Source organism: Etheostoma cragini, chromosome 5 (assembly GCF_013103735.1).
Source record: "Etheostoma cragini isolate CJK2018 chromosome 5, CSU_Ecrag_1.0, whole genome shotgun sequence".
Classification (NCBI taxonomy): Eukaryota; Metazoa; Chordata; class Actinopteri; order Perciformes; family Percidae; genus Etheostoma; species Etheostoma cragini.
Genome location: NC_048411.1, coordinates 16579898 through 16594718, shown reverse-complemented (window position 1 = coordinate 16594718; position 14821 = coordinate 16579898). Strand labels below are relative to the sequence as shown.

At 38.3% G+C, this 14821-nt stretch overlaps 1 protein-coding gene across 4 annotated transcripts in view; it reads left to right on the top strand.

Annotated features, from left to right (window-relative positions):
• grin1b (glutamate receptor, ionotropic, N-methyl D-aspartate 1b) overlaps window positions 1-9616 on the top strand; it is a 44709-nt gene extending 35093 nt beyond the window's left edge. For 2 of the 4 annotated variants that reach the window (XM_034872003.1, XM_034872002.1), the window contains 5 exons: window positions 195-352; window positions 459-620; window positions 1286-1395; window positions 1479-1624; window positions 9491-9616. In XM_034872003.1, coding sequence (XP_034727894.1) covers window positions 195-352; window positions 459-620; window positions 1286-1395; window positions 1479-1624; window positions 9491-9601 — 687 coding nt within the window. In that variant the 3' untranslated portion in view covers window positions 9602-9616. Of the gene's footprint in view, window positions 1-194; window positions 353-458; window positions 621-1285; window positions 1396-1478; window positions 1841-9490 lie in introns of those variants that run through there. The other 2 variants (XM_034872001.1, XM_034872000.1) reach the window with 1 other exon arrangement.
• The last annotated feature ends 5205 nt before the right edge of the window (window positions 9617-14821 follow it).

The window sequence follows — 14821 nt, the reverse complement described above, 5'->3', positions numbered from 1 at the left end:
ATATTACAACAGGAGAGTATTTCTTCATTAAAGGAATAGTAAAGAAAAGCACTGAAGGCTTTTCTGGATGAAAAAGATGCCCCAGGAGCATTCACCCAGTAAGACACCTACAGTGGCCCGCAGGACACTGTAATCTCTGACAGTGACCTGCTTCCTGACCATGTGTTCTGTGGTGTACTCTTGGTTGTTTTTAGCTGCGTAACCCATCAGATAAGTTCATCTACGCCACAGTGAAGCAGAGTTCGGTGGATATCTACTTTAGACGGCAGGTGGAGCTGAGCACCATGTACCGGCACATGGAGAAACACAACTACGAGAGTGCTGCTGAGGCCATCCAAGCCGTCAGAGACAAGTAGGCACAGTATACAGTTAGTTAGTCTTTGTGTGTCAGCAGTGTAATACACTGTAGACTGGTGTGTCTTCTAACTCATACCTAATGCCTCCTGCCCCTCCTGCAGTAAGCTTCATGCCTTCATCTGGGACAGCGCTGTGTTGGAGTTCGAGGCATCACAAAAGTGCGATCTGGTGACGACAGGAGAGCTTTTCTTTCGCTCCGGATTCGGGATTGGAATGAGAAAAGACAGTCCGTGGAAACAGAACGTTTCTTTGGCTATTCTCAGGTAAAAGTCACACTCATATGACCTGTGTGGTACCTGACATATACTCTACTGAAACCCTACCAATACCACACCGATCTGATATCTTTATAATTCCCTATGGATATCTTACTGACACCCTACTGATAAAATGATGCCTTTCTAATGGCTTATCCACACCCTTCTGATACCCTTTTGATATGCTGCTACCCGAATAATGATACTAATACCCCATCAGATTCCCTTCAGATACCGCACGGATTTTCTTCTGATACCCTACTTAACCGCTATACCATTGGATAGCCTTTTGACACAATACTAATACCCCACCTACTCGTCTATCAGACTGATACCCGATGACATGCTTTCGATACGCTGATACAGAGAGATACCCTAATGATGCCCATCTGATATACCCCACTGATTCTATCATGGTACATTTCGATACCCCCACTGTATGTATTTATATACAGTATATTTATCTATACTTTTACGTACACTACTAACTTCTGTATTTGTTGTATATTTAATTTAATACATAACTTAACTTGAAACTAGTACCCTACTGATATGGATATTACCTTCTTATACCTTCTTAGTGCCCCACTGATACCTTGCTGGTACCCCTCTAAACAACTTTAATGTTTAAATGTGGTAGTTCACGGCGTTCATTCATTGTCTCTCCTCAGCTCTCATGAGAATGGCTTCATGGAAGACCTGGACAAGACGTGGGTTCGATACCAGGAGTGTGACTCCAGGAGCAACGCCCCCGCTACCCTTACGTTCGAGAACATGGCAGGTAGGATACAGACCTACAGACGGGTGTAAGTCTGAAACCTGTTGCTCTTGATGAATTTTTAAGATGGTGGCTATTTTCCTTAGGTGTGTTCATGCTGGTTGCCGGGGGCATCGTCGCCGGGATCTTCCTCATCTTCATTGAGATCGCTTACAAACGACACAAAGACGCTCGAAGGAAACAGATGCAGCTTGCCTTTGCTGCTGTGAACGTCTGGAGGAAAAACCTGCAGGTACCAGACTCTATTTTGCTGTACTCTACACTGCTGTACTCCACTCTAACTGTATTCTATTCTACTGTACTGTACTCTACTGTGTGCGTGTTTTTGAACCTACTCTGCTCTTATTTCTGCTCTTATATTCTTCTGTGCTGCTGTTCACGTTATTTTATTTTCCCAGGAACAAATGATTTGAATTTAATACTATTCTATTAGTATTTATCAATGGAAGAAGCCCTTTCTGTATGTGAAAGTAATAACATTGTGTTTGATGTCAGTAGATCACATTTCAGGTAGTTTATCACCATGAACCTGTTGTTGCTGCACATGTTTACCGTGAAACTGTAGATGACAGGGCCGAGCTAAAGGCTGTAGGCTAAATGTTAAAGGCTAAATTAGGAATGCTGAGTGAGGGGGAACTGAGACGGCTTAAGTTATGATTGAGTTCAGATCGATCAGGGATGGGACGAGAATTTTGTTTTTGTCTTTTTAATGATGGTTTTGTGGCCGACAAACAAAACATTTATAATACAATATTTCAACATACCAACATACTGATCAGTCCATCTGGCTGAAGTCTGTTGTGACTTAAAAGAAGTGAGGATCACTGCTGTGATGTTCTGGGCTACAACTGACAATTCATTTTTAATTTATCCGCAGAGTATTTACTCGATTAATCGTTTGCTCTGTAAAATTTGATAAACAAACATTAATGCCTAAAGACAAGGGGGACGTCTTCATGTAGTTTGTGTTTCCTGCCTAACAGGTGATAGTCAGTTTAGTATCATATAACACAGGGAAAAGCAGAGAAACAAAGAAACGTTTAGGGTTTTTGATTCATCATTTTATTAGTTTCCTTTCAGCTCTCATGAACTTACACAGTAGAATGCACAATGTGCTAAATATCAAATATAGAATCAAATCAGTACAGGGTTTACATGGCTGAGTACAAACTGCTGTGTCAAAGCATCTTTGAATCAATACATTAAACTGTGTCCTGTCTTTATATTATACTGTAATTTCAACACTTCCCTTGAATTAGATTCACAAACCAGAGAAAAAGAAACAGATGTTGCAGCTTTAGAAATGTCAAATAAAAAATATTTTACAAAAGTTGGAAGATAAAATGTCTAAAGATTAGTAACTGTTCATTTTAAAGGACAATAATTAAAGATTTAATTCAGATGAAGTACTATTCAGTTTAATGGCAAATAAACTGTGAACACTTAGCAGCTCTACTAACACAAATTCAAACCAAACCAATTACAAGTCTGAAATATCAAGATTTGAATGTGTTAATCAGGAATGATAAACATATCAACAACACTTGGAAATATCAGACGTTGATAAATGACAAACTGTCCGATGAAACCTGGATCAGGATCTCACCTCTGGAAATAAACATTCATGATGTTGTTTGTAACATCTCAGAGACACAGCAGCCATGTTTGTTTTTAGATTCTGCTTCAGAGCTTCACTGAAGCATCATGGGAAAATCAACATGAGGCGTTTTTCCAGACCACTTGTTGAGTTACAGGACTATTGGTGTCCACAGGGGTTCCTCTTTCTGTCCACAAACCACCTGCTCCCTCCGCCAGCTGCTTCCCTGTTGTCATGACAACAGAAATAAAGATTATTTCTGTTCTGATGCCCGACAGTTGATTTACTGACGAGATGCTGCAAATACTACAAAGTTGTTTTCATTCTCATATATATATATATTCATTATTTTAGCTGTTAACAAACGTGAATATGTAACAACTGGCTTGGATTCAACGGCAGACAAACATATTGAAGTCAGAGAACTTGTTTATTTGTCATTCTGTACTGACAAAGCTGAAATGAGATTTTGTTTCTGAAAAAACATCAGGAAGAACAGAAAAACATCACAAACATAAGCATGTTTACTTTATGCTTAAAATATACATAAGATGAAATTGACACTTATGACATAAATCTAACAAAAGAGTCTGACTTATACTGAAAATGACTTTTTGCATTCGTTCATGATAATAACCACAGATTTAGGAATGAATTTACAGGCACATCAAAATGAGATGAAATAAAAATAAATAAAAACATCATCTAAAAATTTTAAAAACTGTTTTGATTTTGGCTTTTACATGAAAAAGAGGAGAAAAAAACATAACACAAAAAATCCAACATTGAAACATGAAGACAAAAAATCATAAATATTATGAAAGGAACAAGAAATAACATGTTGCTATTCATAATTCTAAAGCATAAAACATGATATCATGTCCGTTCCCGCTTTAAGTTCACTCTAATATGTTTTAGGAGAATAATCAAATGATACAGCGTGTTGTCAAGGTACTCTGAATATGTAAAACAAGCTTTCAGCTCTGTGTTCTGCTCTCCTGTTAAACATAAACAGTCATACATATAATGTCCATATAAATACACATTACATTTTTGCCTCATCTATATTGATGTGACAGCTGTGATTCACGCTGATCTCAGATCTGCTAAAAGAAGAACAAACGGACAGGAATCAGCTCAGATATTCATTTCTGTGTTTCATATCAAACTTTAATGTGTTCCTGTTGTTGGCTGGTCTGAGACCAGTGGAAAACACCCAGAGGCCACAAACAGGGCTCCTATACATGACTGTAGTACACAGTCAACACAATTACAACACACAACATAACACAGTACAACACAAGCACAACACAGTAAAGTACAAGGGCTTTGGATTCCCAATTGAGCAGAACTTCACAAAGTCCAAAGGTTCTTTAAAGAAAAATCTTTAAAGAACTTTTGAATCTTGGTTTTATTTAAATATGTTTGTCATTAGAAAATTACAAATGATGAATGAGAATGATAAATTGGTTATTTTGCTATTAGAGCTGAAACAATTCATCAACAGAAAAGTGATCAGAAGCAGCTATTATGATGACCAATTGAATCATGTTCAAAATTATAATAATATGGCCCTGAACTAACTACTAAGAGCTGCTTCACCTGCATGATGTCACTGACAGACACAAACAGCTGTCTGTTGCTGCGGAGACATTGCCTCATTGTTGGAGACGTCACCTCAGTGCCTCCATCACACTCATAATTTGTAAAGAAGCAGAGACCGTGTCTGTCCTTGAGATATAACTGCATCATTAAAGTGACTGCTGCAGCTTTACAGCTCATACGAGATTGGATAAAACTTTATTGTACTCTGTGGGGGAACAAAAACTTAACAGTTGAGAAAATAAATTAAAAAACTAAACTGCATCAGCATTTAAACAAAAATACAGTTATTGTCTGATTATTAAAGAATATCTTCATAGGTTTATTTTTAACATCAAGCTGCAGCTTCTGAACTTTCAAAAGAATCAACCACACTGACTGAAATGTAAAGACTGTCTTACCCCCAAATGACTCCTTAACATTGCTGTTTAAAAATGTTAATGTTGATCTATAATTCATGTTTGATATTATGAAATATGTTAGAGGAATTATTACACAATCTGGCATTAATCCCCCACCTCTCCAAGATTTTTGTACGTATGGGTCAGAGTTTAGTCAGGTGTTTAATAATCCCTTCAAGTTTGTTTTTATAGATCATAACTTTTTCAATGGGAGGTGGCGTACACAGAAGAAACATCCCGATGTTAAGAGGAAACTGTTCTCACTGTTTAAAGATGGCTTATTCACACATGAACACACACACATTATAATTTAAAGTATGTCTGATTCTGCTCATATATGGAAACTGATCAGCTTCTCCAGAGAAACAACACAAATTCTTACACCCGGTTTCCAGAGGTTGTGAAGCCATGTCAGCAGCTGGAATCGGCTGTCTGACAGAAACACATTAATAATCATCACTTCTGGATTAGCACTTCAAACACAAGCCGCTAAAGGCTAGCAGCTAGTGGAGGATGATTAGCACTTCAAACAGCTGTGTCTTGAGGCGAGGAGTTAGCAGAGCAGGATTAGCACATTAAACGAAGCAGCACTGGGAGAGGAAACCCTGATGAGGATACATGAGGAGGCCTTAACAGTGCTTTCATTTTTGAGAATGTGCACATTATATTCTGGTTGTAGAAGCCTTATCAGACAGGAGGAGGTGAAACCTTTTAATTGTATTCATCATTCAGGACATTGTAACCATGGTGACATGACAGGATACTATGGTCTATATTAAACTGGAACGTAAGCATTTCAAACCTCTGGTGCTGGCCACTTGAGGCTGTCTCCAAAAGGCAGTTATTACCCATAGACTCCGGTGTTAAAATGCCCCACTTTACAGCAGAAGGGGGTAAATGTTTATATAATACACCCGTTTAAATTATATCCAGGTTTTAAGTTCATTAAGGGCGTTCATGCTTTGAGTGACAGGTGGCAGCCGTCATATTAGGCTTCATTCGGCCCGCTTCAGCTCCACTGACACTCTGCCTCTTTGCCCAATTTTGGATTAGTTGGGAGTTAGTGGACGTCAGGCTCTGCCAAGATGGTGACGGCGGATGCAAAATTTGCTTTTTCTGGGAATGGCAATGGCATGACCCGCCCTGCACTACCTCTGATTGGCTGGTACTCGTTGGCTTCTGTGGTTACATTGGTTAGATTTAGGCAAGAGGAGTGATGTTGGTTGGCTGACTACAACATGTACATCCTCTGCTCGCTAGCAACTGTTAGCAGTACTTGTCCCCTTGTGTGGATAATTGCATTGCTATCAAACTAGTTAGCATCACTTTCTTTAAATAGGTTGTGCAGCTTCAGTTTGACCTGGTTCTGTATCAATTTCTTTTCATTTAATTTAATACAAATGTTAGTTTCCCAGGAGCAAATTGCAAGCATCATTAACTGTAAGTTAAAGTGTTGGGTGATTAAGGTGGTATTACGAAGGGTTAAGGTGGTATTTTAGACAAGCTGCAACCAGCAGCAGACCCTATGAGCAGACCTGCAGTTCAGATCCTAATCACACAGGACGCATTAATGATATTTAGTTTAAATTGAGGAAGAGCACAGGGTTTCTGTAGCGTTCATGGTGTTATTTTTAATTTTTCATGTGATTGTCTGTTATTGACTGAAAGTCTTCCACTGCTCTGTCACTGTGGACTTTAATATTTGATCCAGAAATATGTTATTCTGTGTGGACTCATGAACTTGTGTCAGATTCTACCAGTCTGACGCCCAGTTTGGCTTTGAAGTCATGATCAATGTGTTTTATTGATATTTATTTTTGTTTTGAACTGAATTTGTTTCAGGATTCCAAACCGGGGCTGGGTATTATTATTATCAATATTATTATTATTATTATTATTATTACTATTACTATTATTACTATTATTACTATTATTAAAAACCAAAAACAACAATTACAAATTGTGTACAGTGCAGATATACACTAATAAAAAATAAAAAATTTAATTAATTATTTTATGTCTGTTATATAAACAGAGAAAACCTAATTTCCCCTTTGTACATGCGTCAGCTTGTGGTTGTGTGCCAAAAGCTGTCATAAATTTACTTTATATCCAGCTTTAAGCCTACTTGTTACGATTCACTTTTTAGCTGGGCTTTAACTAGGCCTTTATATTTTAATGGGATGAAGGATTTTCATATCGGATTAAACACCTCAGCTCATTTCAGTGACTTTATATACCGATTGAGAGATTAATCTATAAAAATACATCATCATTTATTAATTATATTTTGTTTTATTGACCTGAATCTGTTAAGTAGCTAAAGTTGTCAGATAAATCTAGTGCAGTTAAATTAACAATATACATGTAGGGAGGTAGAAGTATAAAGTAGCAGAAAATGGAATGCTCAAGTAAAGTACAAGTACCTTTTAACCTTTCTAACCTTACATTACTTACTGTTAGTACACTACTTGAATAATTGTGTTAACTGTTGTTACTTTAGTTACTTTCCACTACTGCTGATAGTGGACTGTTGTTAGCCTAATGTTATTTTTTTTGCAAATAATTGTATTTGTAAATGTCTAATTATAATAATAAAACATCAGTACAAATATTTATTTATTTTTTAAATCTAACACACCTGTTTTTGGTCTTTTAATAGGAATGATGATAGTGAGGAAAATATAGAAATATTAAAAGAGTTATACTTACTAATATTAATGTTATTATTATTATTAATAATAATAATAATATAATAATAAAGATATTCATGAAAATATTTCAGGTTGATACCCAGCCCTTGTCTGACTGTTGGCTGTGACGAGTCAAAGGTCAAACTGATGACGTCTGTGTATGATGTCAGAGATGAAACAACACCATCATCCATGTGCTGCTGTCTCCCCCCCTTTTCCCCCTTCCCTCTTTTTTCATGTTACACAAACATACTAGGTGAGATGGCATTATAGCAGCAGAGTGTTGGTATAATGATCCAATGTGTTTAGGATGAAAAAACATCATTATCACTGCTTCATTCAGTCCTCGTGCCCCCCATCTCCCCCGCTTCCTGTGTTGGCATGGCATGTGTTGTGTTGTGTGTTTAAGCCTCATGTTGTGTGTTGATGTGTGTTTGTGGCTGTTGGCAGTAAAACAGACTGATGCTCTTTTTACTGAAACACCATTTCATCTGAAACAATAGCGAGCCTGTGGGACACAAACAAACACACACACACACCTACTGTACTTTAGTAATAACTAAATACACACATCAAAATACAGACTATTCTCAAATATGCCATTTCTATGCTATTCTATGGGTTCTACATTTAATATAACATACTATGCAACTCAATACAATATTATAGTATTTACTACACCATATGCTACTAGTTTGTTACATTAACCTATGCAATATTATATTATACATAACTATACCTTTATATAGTATACTGTAATGTATGATGTGCCTATTTGATATTATACCATGGGTCTGGGTGAAAATCTGATTGGATGCAGGGTGTCTACTAAAAAGTGATACGGCACCTATTAACAAGTTCAGGTGAAACTGACTGTTTATCGTTATGAAAAAAAATCTGTTATTTCCAGCACTGTGTGGTGCTTCAGTGCCTCGTCCTCTTAACACCACAGGATGGCACTAAACAAAATCTGCAAGAAGTTACACTGCCCCTCTGAACTAAATTTCGATCATCTCTCATCCCTTTTACTGTTCCGATGGCTACATTAGGATGCCTTGTTGTTAAACACACTGTCAAATTATATTTATTGATTGTCAACTGTAGTCAATTTTGTTGACTTTGAATTTTGCTGGCATGACTTTAGCTGGCTCACATCTCGTAGTTGAGCCGAAGGCTTCTATGAGCTGAGCGGACTATATAAACATCTCCTGTTGCTAGGTCGTATCTAAGGTCCATCCTATTTACTGGAACAGTGAAAAACATATTGAATTGCATAAGAACAACATGGGATGGGAATGATTGTCCCAGGCATTAGTCAAAACCTCAGGTGTTATCATGGAAATAGACTTATTTAAAAAATGTAAGAACCTAAGACTTTGATAGAAAAAACTATAACATTTTTTAAAAGCATTGGCAATTGCCCATGGTATAAGCGGGTTAATTCTCTTCTAAGGCCTTCAGGTAATTAATTACTCGTCAGGCATTAACCCTTACCTATTCTATAGGATACTACACTTACTGTGTACTGTTTCTACACTATGCTAGTATATTCTTTATTATATTATGTTATACTACACTACACTGTATACAGTTACTTTACTATATTATACTGCACCATACTACTGTATGCCACGTTATGTTATGTACTGTTACTGTACTATACTATACACTGTTACTAGCTACATCATACTATATTATACACCACCCAGAGGTATTAGTATGGCAGCAATGTGTGTGTGTGTGTGTGTGTGTGTGTGTGTGTGTGTGTTAATGTTTGTTTGCACCTATCGTATCATTTATTTTAGGATAGGAAAAGTAGAGCAGAACCCGAGTCCAAAACCTCTTTTAGGTCCATCACTTCGACCTCCGACCTCAAATGCCGTAAGGCCTCCGGGGACGCCACGGTAAGGAGATGAAGACCACCTCCTCCTTCCATCAAAAACTATTTTTTCGTGTTTCATTTATCTTTCTTCTCCTCTCTGCTCTTTTTCCTCTCCTCTTCTCTCTTTCCCTCTCTTCTCCTCTCTTTACCTCTGCTCTCCTCAATTTTCCTCTCCTACCTCCTCTCCAACCCTCTTCTCCTCTCCGCTCCTGTCATCTCATCCCCAGCTCCATCATCTCCTTGCTGACTCATCATGGCCGCCCGTCTGTCAGTCAGCACTCTTTTATTTTCTCGCCTCCATCCGGAAGACAGACAGACAGACAGACAGACATAAAGCGTTCAGATCAGGTTAGGGTGGTTGACCGTGAGGGTTTTATTTTTCACTCTGAGTCGTCCTCTTGCAAAGGAGAAGTGAAGAGGGTCAGACTGTGTGGTCTCTCCTCTCTGTTCTTGTCCTGATGTTTGTCTTCATCCTCCATGTCCTTTTGTGTGTTTTTGTCTTATCTGTCCTGTTGTTTGTCTCTGTCCTGTCTGTACGCTCCTTCTCCATGTCCTGTTGTTTGTCCCAGTTCTCTCGTCCTCCATGTTTTTTTTCCCTCCTTCCTCTCCCGCCATCTCTCTGTCCCTTCATATCACCATGGCTGTTGATGAAACATCCCACATACCTTCTTATAGTGTATTTATTCCCCTTCCACTAACAACCATTTCTCTCGTCCTCACAGGTCTGCCAGCAGAGACAAATTTCTTTCCTCTAACTCGTAGTCTCGTTTTCAGCGTCGTGTTGAGGCGACAGTTTCAGGAGCTGGTGAATTACAACTGTCAGAGATGATGCCTCTGGGTATTAACGGCAGCTAATAAATGTCTTTTGTTTCAGCTCTGAAGACTTTGCTGGAGTCAAACTCTGCTGATCTCTTCTAAATTCTAAGTTCACTTGTGTTGTCAGTGTTTATGGTTTTGACCCATCTGTGGCCACCGCCTGCTCCAATTCTTTTCAGCCTCAGTTTAGGAGAAATGTGTCTCTTCAAAAGGTTTCCTTTTCTTTGAACTGTTAAAAAAGGTTGGTCCACTCATGTAGAGGATATAAAGAATTTTGTTTTACCAACCATGACATCTTTTTCAGGGGGGAAGCAGCTTAGAGATCTGTAATGTGCCAAATCTTCTGCATTGTGTCTTTGTGGGGCAGCTGTGGCTTAGTGGTAGAGCGGTTGCCTGCCAATCGGAAGGTTGGTGCCCTGCAGTCCCATGTCAAAGTGTCCTTGGGCAAGACACTGACTGCTGCGCATCGGAGTGTGAATGTGTGTGAGTGGTAATCTGATGAGCAGGTGGCACCTTGTACGGCAGCCTCGGCCACAGTGTATGGATGTGTGTGAATGGTGAATGTTCCCTGTAGATGTAAAAGCACTTTGAGTAGTCGTTAAGACTAGAAAAGTGCTACACTTTTACATTTAAAATCCCCAGCAGTCAGACATTTTGCATCCCTTCTCCTTCACAATATCCTGTTTATTTAATGTGAAAGGAGTCAAAATGGAGCAGGAAGCCCAAAGAGCAAGGATCAAATTGTTACTGAATATGAAAACAGTTTGTTGCAGCTCATTCAGATATTTGAATGCAGTCAGTAGCAGACAGTCTGCTGTACAGTATTGATTACTCAGGGGCTGTTGGGGGAGGGAGGGTAGTTGACTCTAACTCATTTCTCTTTGTGATCATCTCTATTTTCTATATGAATGTTTTTCTCTCTCAGTGGATTTCAATGGTGTCCAGATTACATGCTGTATTACACACACACTGCCTCTGTCCTCCTCTGCAAGCATGACTGACCTTTAGACTGAAAAACACACTTCCTGTTCAATTTAAGCATATAATTAATCATTATTCCAGTCACTGTTAGTGATACAGTAATTCCACTAGGGCTGATGATTAGTAATCAATTCATCTGTTATTATTTTCTCAAAGAATTATTGAATCTATATCAAAAGCTCAAAACCCCAAAACATTCAGTTTACTGAGATATAAAAGAAAGTTTCAAGTCAAACCGAGATGGTAACACTCGATTTGACGGGGTGTGCATAAGACTGACATGACATCTATCATGAACATGAAGGAGTCTTTTTGAATGTTCATGACTGTTGTCATTAAAGGGATGGTTTGGAGTAATAATGGGGTCCTTTGCTCTATCACCTCAAGCCAAACAATCCCCCTAAGCTTTTTTCCCTTGGTCTAAGATTGGGCGAGTTAGTGCTATAGAGGAATGGCTTAGTCCAGGCACTAATGGAACTAACTGCGTATCTTGTAAATTACCCCACTAATAATCCCGCGAGATCCCGCACAGAGCACAACATCTATTGCCAGAAGAGACTACTGGTAAAGTAGGAGCAAGAAGCAAGAGAACAGAAGAAGAGATAAACGCAACAGCAGAGTTTAGGGTACTAGGTACTCCCGACCTTCCAAGTGTCATTTGGTAAATGTTGACAGTTGAAATGCAAAGTTTGCATTGTTTGTGATGTCTCTGTCATGACAATTTGGCATTAACAAAGAGAACAATCTTTGTGTTGTGACTAGGGCTGAACAATGTGCGCATGGGCGATAGTCACATCGCAGGACGTTGCAATGTTGACATAATCCTTATTTGCTGCTTGATAGAAAAGTAAATTTCCAGCGTTGTCTTTTTACTGATCTAACGTCATTTCCACTGATTTAATTGTTCTTGGATACACAGTTTGTTGCTAGTGCGCCTAACATGCAGGTCTGATCCATTTATCAAACTAACGAGCTAGTCGACCTCAACTTGACATTTAGAGGAAGCAACATGCAGTCACTGTCATTCACTTTAGTCAGGTTTGATAGTATTATAGTAATACAATGGTGTCCTGCTAGTCAACAAGCGTATTTCTACCTTATATCCCTCTTCAAAACCACTTCAGAAGAGTAACGTTAGTCACAGCGCTTACTTGCTTTGGTGTTTGTAAAGCATAAGTTTAACAAAGAATGGTGATGTCTTTGTCATGACAACTTCACAATAAGATGTCTTCAAAGTTATGAGACCGGTTTGACGACCATTAATGCAGCATCAAGGTAATTCTTTGAGTTTGGGACTTGTTGCTAACTGTAGTTAGGCTGCCATTAGCTTAGTTATCCAATTAGCTAGCTGACTCAGTTCTGGGCTACATAGAACTAAACCCGTAAATAAAACCATCTTGATAACGTTAGTGCCTTCCCTTTCGTAAACTGGCCTCCTCCGTAAGTCTTGGAGGCTGTTTTTAGTCCCGGTCTGGCGACACAGACTTAGCTTAAACGCTAACATTGCGGAATGATTGGAATCTGATTGAATCGCTCCAAAGCTGCCTTGTGAAAACCCAGCTTAACGCACATTCAGTACTATTTGCTACTGTAAATGCTAGTCAATATCTGCAACGGGACAAGTCCCTCTCTACATGTTGCCCTTGCTGGTTTGATTGGTTGCTTTTAGGCTTTAGGCGTGAGATTGTTTAGGGTAAGAATACCAGGTATGGCCAATCAGAGGCATAGTTGGGCATGACATGTCTTCACCATCACATTAGCTCGGCATTAGATGTTAACGGAGCTTTTGGTGTCGTGACCACAGGAAGAGGGAGGGGACCTAGCGGAGACCAGTTTTACAACTGAGAATACACTACCGCAAGGGTTTTCCTTCTGGTTTTGGCTCTTAGCAGCCCTGGGCTAATTTAACAGCTCTACAGCTAATTAAATTTACTAGCTAATGGTAGCTAACTACAGTTTGCGTTTACTTTAGTGAGCTACCGTAAGCTAGTTTTAGCAACAAGAAACGTTAACCTAAAGCCAACGTTATCTGTTTAAAATTCATTAAATCACCTCTGTACTGCATTCACTGATGTCAAACTGGTCTTATAACTTTTAAGACATCCAAATGGTTCCAGTTTATTTTAGGTTATGGATATTATTATTTATGACACTGTCATTAGCTTTTTGATGATGAAAGCTAACTTCATGACAGGTTCAAATTGTTTCATTTTACTTGAGGTCAAGGAAAAATGTTCATGACACAATTATAATGCTCTCATGACAGCCAGTGTAAAAAAAAACAACCTCTTAATGACAGTTTAATGTAATGTTAACACATAAAGTTTAATAGTTTATTAAAGTTTGATCATTTGGCCTGTCATGACATTTTTGACCGGTTATGTTGTCTTGTTTAAGGTCAAGTTGTCTTAACAGAGATTGTTGTTTTCCCTAAAGTCAAGTTGTCACGACAAAGACAAGTCGGACAATGCTAACTTTGCATTAAAAGTGTCATAATTTACTGAATGACCACAGTCATGAACACTCAAAATGACTCCTTCATGTTCATGCTCAGAATGAACAATAACAAACTTCTAGAACATTTATATCTATGTCCACACAACATTAAACTTGCTAAAAAATGTATAGGCATAGGTTTGCTAATATTTTTAATTATTTTAAAATATTGTTCCCCAGTGACAGCGCCCCCTACAGTTGTGTTCACCAGTGGGCATTTTTTTCTACCAATTGACAGTGTTGGTACTGTACTAGGTTGGTAATTTGATTGGTGCGAGACGTGCCAAGGAGGAGGAAGGGCTTCTTGTATATACGAACAATGTTTCTTTTCATCATCAATTACGGTCTGAGTTCATAACATCATCTGGGGGCGCACACACCTCAGTGAATTTTACCAGCGACAGATGGCCACAATAATTCTTTCCTCTATTTCTGATTCAAAAACATCAGTGAGGATTAGTCATTTTGACGAATGACCAAAATGTAGTGTATTCGCAACATTGGTGTTGCCCAGCGCAAATGGGCATGCATTCGCGTTTTTGCATTAGCTTTACAAGTAATGGGGCTGTGTGGAAAAAAAAAAAAATGTTTTTGGTGTGAACACACCATTAGACTACATTAATGGTTAACTGATGGTTAAATCTAACGTTATCATTGGAATCAAATATTTAAAGAATGACATTTACAGTATTTTTCTCTTCCTCCGCCTAGGTCGTTATTTTCACTTGTAAAGATATTGATAAATAAAGCGCTTTGAGTTTGTGAAAAGCGCTATATATATTCAATTTATTATTATTATTATTATTATTATTATTATTAAATGCTCATCATTCAACAGACAAATCTGTAATTTTAAGTAATAAATCAAAAACATGTGAACTGTGAAATCAGACATCCACTATCTGAGGTTGGCTTTATTGTGTGTCGAAAAAATGGTGTGTCTCTGTGTTAAATTAATGTG